General features: G+C 41.0%; 1 protein-coding gene across 1 annotated transcript; it reads right to left on the bottom strand.

Annotated features, from left to right (window-relative positions):
- Window positions 1–534: 534 nt before the first annotated feature.
- Window positions 535–6,090, bottom strand: tlx3b (T cell leukemia homeobox 3b; the record flags this gene model as incomplete). Its single annotated transcript, XM_080833906.1, has 3 exons — window positions 535–748; window positions 2,996–3,233; window positions 5,658–6,090. The coding sequence occupies 3 exons, from the start codon at window positions 6,088–6,090 to the stop codon at window positions 535–537; spliced, it is 885 nt and encodes a 294-aa protein (XP_080690032.1).
- Between the last annotated feature and the right edge of the window lie 1,181 nt (window positions 6,091–7,271).

Genomic DNA, 7,271 nt, shown 5'->3' on the forward strand with positions numbered 1-7,271 from the left:
TTAATTCCCCCCTCTCATTACATGTCTCAGTACTGGCCTCTGTTTAGACTGTGGCAGAGCTTTCGAGGTAGAGCACATATGGAACAGTCGAAGAGCAGATCAGTGCGTCTGTGATCTGTCAGTCGGTCAATATGCCACTCTTAGGGTGGGAGCCAGCACATGGCAACATGAGCTATGCCTCTCCACAGGTCTCCGTGGCAGCTTCCATGCTGGGCCTGTGCGTGTGTGTGTGTATGTGTGTGTGTGTGATCTGGGAGAGAACATATCCATGATTTCACTTCACTGAACACTATGAGCGTGGAGTCTTTTCCAAATCCTGATTTGGGTTTCAGTTCCACTGCATCAAAGTGCCCCATCTAGTTGTTTGTTTGGAAACCAATCTCTTTGATCAACAGTTAAAAGGAAAGGTTTGTCTTGGTAACTGTTGGTCCTTTAGCAACAAACGCCATTTAACGTAATGGTCCATCTGTCAACCAGGAAAACCCCAATGGCCTATCTGCAAAGCCGTTCTGGGAATTACTGGCGTTCCTTTCCTCATACCAGGCCAGTGAGGGTTCCGAGCTTGCTGCCGTCCTCAGAGACCCAGGGCTGCAGGTTCTGCAGGGCGAACAGGGAGGAGTTGTGGATGCAGAGCGGGTCGGCCGGAACCGAGTCACTCAGGGACTTCTGGAAGGCCTCGTGCTGGAGCTGCATCATCAGCCGATTGGCCTGCTGTCGCTCCGCCTCCCGCTCCTCCGCCGTCTGTCGTCTGGCAAAGTCGATAGAGAGTAGGGGGAGAGGAGAAGGATGTTTGTCAGAAAAGAAATATTGTGGTCAAACTGAATGACTAAGGCGAGGTGAATACCAAGTAGATTAGTTCACTTTGAAGCAGAACATTACACAAGTCTAGATCAAAGAGTGTCCAACAGATGCGGGGCCAATGACTGGCAAGAGCCCCGGAAACATGGAATACACTGAGTCACAACCTCATAAAAAGAGAGGCACATATCTATAATCAACCTAATGAGCTGAGAATTATACAATTTAGAATTAGAAAATGATCTCATAATCCAGCTAAAAAAAGTTTGCATATAATGTGTGGTAGAGAAGATAGCCTATTCTCTCTTTATATTCCTTTAAAATATATCTATTTCACAAGTTCTATACACATTATTTAATTAACTATATCTGTTATTATTACATTGTATTGCATTTTATTTCTTGTGATTTCCAGGCATTGTAGGCCTATAGCCTGGGAAAGAAATGGATATCAAACGCGTGGTGCTGACCAACGTAAACTAGTGCACGCCACTCCTCTGTATTGGCCGATTAGGTTTGAGCGATGACAACTGCTGCTGACAAATTTGTGCTAATCGTTTGGCGTAATTTAATGACACACTTGTCGTTATAGTTAGTTCTATAATATTATCGTAGGCCTACCACGTCGAGACACCACTCAGATTGTAAGGCTCGCTCAGTAGTTTAATGCTCTCCTAAATAACGTTATATGTCTACCGACCTAACTCACTGGGAGACATTCTTCATTTTAATTTAAAAGCGCAGTGTCATTTGCTCGCATTGTGTCAATCGGTTAGCCGAGCATACCGTTAATATTTTATCAGCTAGTTGAAGTGTTTAATCTGCACTGCCATCAAACCGTCTACTCGGAATGACACAAACTCTCTGATCTATTCGCCAGCGCAGAGATCGTGCGCCGAGGTATGTTCGAGGAGTGCGAGGATGGTCTCTAGGTATGCCGGATGTTTGCAGCTTGTCTTCATCTCTGCCCCATATTCCTGCTCTGTTAGGGGCAGGGCCAATACTATTTCGTGACTTCATATTTCACTTTTCTTTTTACGGTTCCTATGTTTTATAATAGATAAAAAGGTAGGCCTATACAGTAGTAGGTCTATATCCATGCCCATTTGAAAAGAGTTGAACCATTTTGGTACCATTTGTAATTTCCTTTGTCGAAAGTAGGGTTATGAGGGAGGTAAATGAGGATCCGGGCTAATAGAAGTACTTTGTCATAATGATATTTAAATAATCATTTTTGGTTAAGTTACAAACAAAAATCCACTGTAATTTCACCTTTGTACAAACACAGCTTTGATGTATCTCCTATGTGTAGTCTTTAATAAACATTAGTGGAAAACACTGTTCTGAATCCAACTCCAGTTAATAAAACTGGGTGGTATTGGACAGTCACCTAATTCCATTTCATCTTGTTTTTAGTGGAGGCTAGTATTAGTTGTGTTTGTGTATTTTAACAGAGTAAACTCATTATTTCTCCATGGTTTGAACGTAGAAATATTGTTTTAATATAATAATGGTGCTGTTCTTCCCTCGGCTATTTCCTTGACACAAACACACACACAATAACTGTATTAAGTTATACCTGTTTGCCATTTCTACTCTTTTCAGCTGAAGGATATGCAATCCTCTACAAGCTATGTTGTGGGTATTTCAAATTATGTGACCATTACTTGCAAAAAACGTCAGTTAAAGCAGTTAGGCATTAAAGTTGAATGAAATAATTATGAAAAAATATTGAATAAGTGAATTAGAGCTTTGTCATTCAATAATTTCAACTGTGGAGATGGCAATTCATCACTTCATTATGAAAGCAAACAATTTAGTATTCACTGGAATGCCAGCTGGCCAGTGCCATTTGCAAAACTGCATTACCGTTTATTGCTTAATGTGTTGGTTAACCCCACAAACAGACCTCACCAGCAGAACCACTACCAAAAGAACAAATAGAGTTGCATTAAAATAAATGTCCACCTTATATTATGGGGTATTTTTCTTTTTCTCAAAGTCACAATCCATTAAGAAACACTGACACACCTGTGCGAGAGTGCACACGCAAACACACACACGCGCACACACACACACACACACACACACACACACACACACACACACACACACACACACACACACACACACACACACACACACACACACATAATTTGTCAAAATGAATTCTCTTCCATTTTCAAACACATCTCACCTCCATTTGGTTCTTCTGTTCTGGAACCAGGTCTTGACCTGGGCATCGGTCATCTTGAGGGTCTTGGCAAGAGTGGCCCGTTCTGCGCTGGCCAGGTACTTCTGCCTGTGAAAGCGCTTCTCCAGCTCACAGATCTGCACCCGGGAGAAGGACGTCCTGGGCTTCTTCCGCTTGGGCGGTGTCCTGTTCTGGTATGGATGGCCTATACGTCGAGCCACTGTGAAAGGTGTGAGGGCAGCTAAGTAACAAAAAGAAAACAAAACGCATGCATGTCAAATATTTGATGGAATAAACCAGGCAAAAACTAAAAGTAAAAAGAAACGTTTCACAGACATATTGTATTTCTACCATTTTACCAAATTGAAATATTTAAAGTCATGATAATTGACAGGAAGATTATGGTGAAATAAGGTGTTCTCTTTCTGTACTGTTTTTGCAAACAACATTTTAAAACAGTGAACCCTGAAATGTTATCTCTACCACTTTGATCTTAATTCAAAATACGTGTCACTATTTTATCGTGTTTAACATCATATGGGCATTTCATATACATGTTTTTGTTAAGTGAGAAAGGTGATATTATATGCCTGAGCTGTCTTTGGGAGGGTAGGTACCTTCTACCCTGTTTCCGTCACCAAAGCAGTATTGCTTTATTAAGCCAAAGCCTCAAAGCTGAATTCCCAACAAGAAGTTTGTCGGGCAGTTGTAACTAATGACTAATATTGGGTGTATTCCTGACTTATTCATTAAGTCAAACTCCTCACTCAAAAGTCCTGGGATCTCAGAAACCGCCCATAGGCAACCATTAATAACCCTCTTGAAATATTAATGCCATTTTATAACTCCATTGCGTTTTCAACTGGCTGGAGGATAAAAAGGGCTTGTGATGAATGTGACAGCTCTCTGTGAAGAACAGAAGGAAGCCAGTAAGTGACATTGGGGATTTCAACAGATAAGCTGGCCCTCTCTAGTTGTCAAGTGTATTTTCTAGCCAATCAGTGGGCTCAATTCTAAATGCAACACCAGACAAATATTGCTCATATTTCATTGTCCCAGCAGAATTACCTATATGGACACACATTCTCAAAAGTTTAAGCCACAAAATTCACTTCAAGTCTCATTTGTGGTCTCTTCAGAGCGGGCTTGACAAGTAATGGAATTAGGTCCTATGTGAATATGCTGAGGTATTTATTTTGTAACTTTAACCATGAGTGTTCCCTTCACTTGTTTGTGCAAGTGTTATGCAATTATTCTTTTTAATCATTCATTTAAGTCTCATAAAGTGGTGATTATCCCTTTCCTGAGAAGTAAATATCTTGCTGATGAAATGGTGAAATGTATCTTGGAGATGTCTAATGGATTGAAATATGTTCAAAGACAATATGTTGTCTTAAGATTGGGCACGTATAATAAATTGGGACATATGTTGTCTGGTTACTGGCCCTGTCGTTATATGTGGCGAAAATGTATCGCAAATGGGTATATGTTTCCACTCCATGAATTCCTTTCACGGCGATAGCTAGTTTTACACGTTATCGCTATCAACAGAAGCTGTAACAGGCGGCTCGACGTAATTGGACGGGGTCGAGTTACGGGAGACAGACGGCTCTTTAAATCAAGTTCCCAACGTTCCACACACATTTCAAACACGAGTATGTGATTTTAGCCTTTGTGAATGGAACGGACAGGTTCCCAACGCCGTCATTTTACAGCGATGAGTAGACTCCGTAGCGTAGTTGTCGTCAAAGTGAAACTCCCGTCAGTGAAATATAAAGGGCCTCCAAGAGTCGATGCCTATGACGAGGAGAATGATCACGTTGACAAAAAAAAACACATGAGCAGCTGTAAATAAAAAGTACTTCTATGTGATTATTTTGGGTTTAATATTTTTTTATTAAATAGGATAAAACTGAGTAGTTCATGATTTGGAAAAGTGGATAACGGCAAATAATTAATATAGGCTAGTAATTAATTTTAGTTTCCACCGATAAACTGACTTCATAAAATAATTTTACCCAATCTGAAACAGTTGACATTGTGGGATTTAAATTAGGACAACATTTATTTTCCTCATTTTCTATCGACTTATCGATATATTTTTTGTTTTTTGTTTTATATGTGAATATGTTTATGTTATAGGCCTATGTTTCTATGCTATAGATATTTTTCAATATTGATCTCCTCGTTAGAAATATAATTTTTAAACGAACTTCAGCTAGTTAAACACCTACAAAATAATAAGTAATAGGCCTAGTATTAACCAAAGTTTAAAAAAAAAAATAACTACTAATATAGGCATCGTGGCAATGAACAACATCAGTCGACCTTGTGCGACAAAACATTGGGGCCACCCAGGGCGTCATTTAGTCATTAGATGTGTTGCCTCTGCATCATTTCCTTCACCTGTCACGATGGACTTTTTTATTTTTTTACAACTTTAAACTACTGTAAGTTGGTACCTGAATATAAGACCTAAAGCCAATTGTTACCTATTTTTGCACTGTTTACAGAAAGTTTATTTTCCTGCAAAAAAAGAGTTCTTATTGGGTGTCAATCTACATATTTAATAGGTCCTCCTGATAGCTCCATAGGACATCCACATTTGAAACACATTTTATACAGCTACATTACTAAAAATGTCCACATCTGAGCCACATTTTACCTGCGAAACGTTCCTTCGCAAACCTCTGGCTGCTCTCCATCCAAGGGAAACTGATGCTTCCAAGCCCCGGCACTGCACTTGCCATGGGTGGTGGTACGGCCGCGGTCAGCGGCCTGTGCGCTGGGACCCTTATCACTCCACCGTGCGCAAGGGTCAGGTTGACTCCGTACGAACCAGCTTCTTCATACATGCCATGAAAAGAGCCCGACAATGTCGTGTAAGGTGCCGCGCCAGCCCCGCTAGGGCTGCCCAAGTGATAGGTTCCTCCATTTGTTGTGGTGCCAATCTCCACATTGTTTCGTAAGGTGTTCTGCTGGGAGCTGTCTTGGTCAGTCCCGCTGAGGATTTGATCAATACCGAAGCTGATAGGTTCGTGTTGGGAGGGCTGCGGAGTCGGGCTGGTGCCACTTGGGCTGGGACTGGCTCGGTCCATCCTCACTCCCTTCCCTCTCTGATTTTACCGAAATTGATCCACTGACAGGTCGCTGAAAGGTCCACGGTAGAGCCAGCTGGTAAATACGGATGAGACACAAAGAAAAGTTGCGATCTTACTTTAAAATAGTTTCCAAGTCATGTATTGTCGTTTGTCTTTCACTTTGATGAAATCCAGGGAAGCCGAACGCAGTTTCTATGCTCGTTCGCGAAAAGTTGTCATTCTGTGAATTAATTAAGGCCTCACGTGCTGCCGGCTGTCTTTCTCGGCAGCTCTGGCTCAGTCGGTTTTTCTGTTTCCTCTTTCGATTGGTCAGAACTCCCTCCCCTCGTCCCATTGGTTGATATTGTGTGTGAACTAGCGAAGCAGAGGGTGCGTTTCAAAGTGACATCAGTTTTGTATGCTACATGAAGCATCTCGTAGGAGCCTTCAAACCTCATATGTAACACAGTCTAGACCATTTTTGCTCATCTTGTCTGAAATAAATTAAGCGTCATCTATTCACTAGTATATAAGCAGAGGCAGTAAACAAACGGATGAGTAAAAAGGCATCATTAATAAACAAACAACAAACAAAACAAACCATTAATGCCAATAAACCTGTTATTTATCTGCAAATAAGCACTCCAAATGTGCCCACCTGTACATGATGTAACAATTCAATAGAAACAGTCGGCCTATGTACAGTGTAAGAGACAGGCGTGCTTTGCAAGTGTGTGTATCATCCAGTTTCCAAACATGAAACCAATGCACTTATGGCGAGGTGTAACCTAATGTGTGGAGCTTTTTTGAGAGTAGCCTAATTTGATAAATCCTTTTGCTATCGATCTTCGATGAGAAATTTGAGCTGTATTAAAAGTGTAGGGCACCATTTACTGACGCTTGAAGGCATGTATAAACTGCCAAAGTTTCGCCTACAGCGACTGACCCATACTGTGTTTAATATGCGCGTCACTCTTCAAATTTAGTTTTATTTAGTGGTTAGTTTATTTAACTGGTTGCCTAATAAATGTAATAGCACGCGTATTTATTATTGCACTGTGCCATGGGTAGTTAAGGGGATTTCAGTGATGCAGGACAAGCAGCGCACCAAAGTTCGTGCACTCATGCTGCAGATAATGAAATAGGTATATAGCCTACTTTCAAGAAATACGGCAGAACGACCATAATTATTGGAGGCA

This window comes from Sprattus sprattus, assembly GCF_963457725.1.
Source record: "Sprattus sprattus genome assembly, chromosome: 1".
In the NCBI taxonomy this organism is placed as follows: Eukaryota; Metazoa; Chordata; class Actinopteri; order Clupeiformes; family Clupeidae; genus Sprattus; species Sprattus sprattus.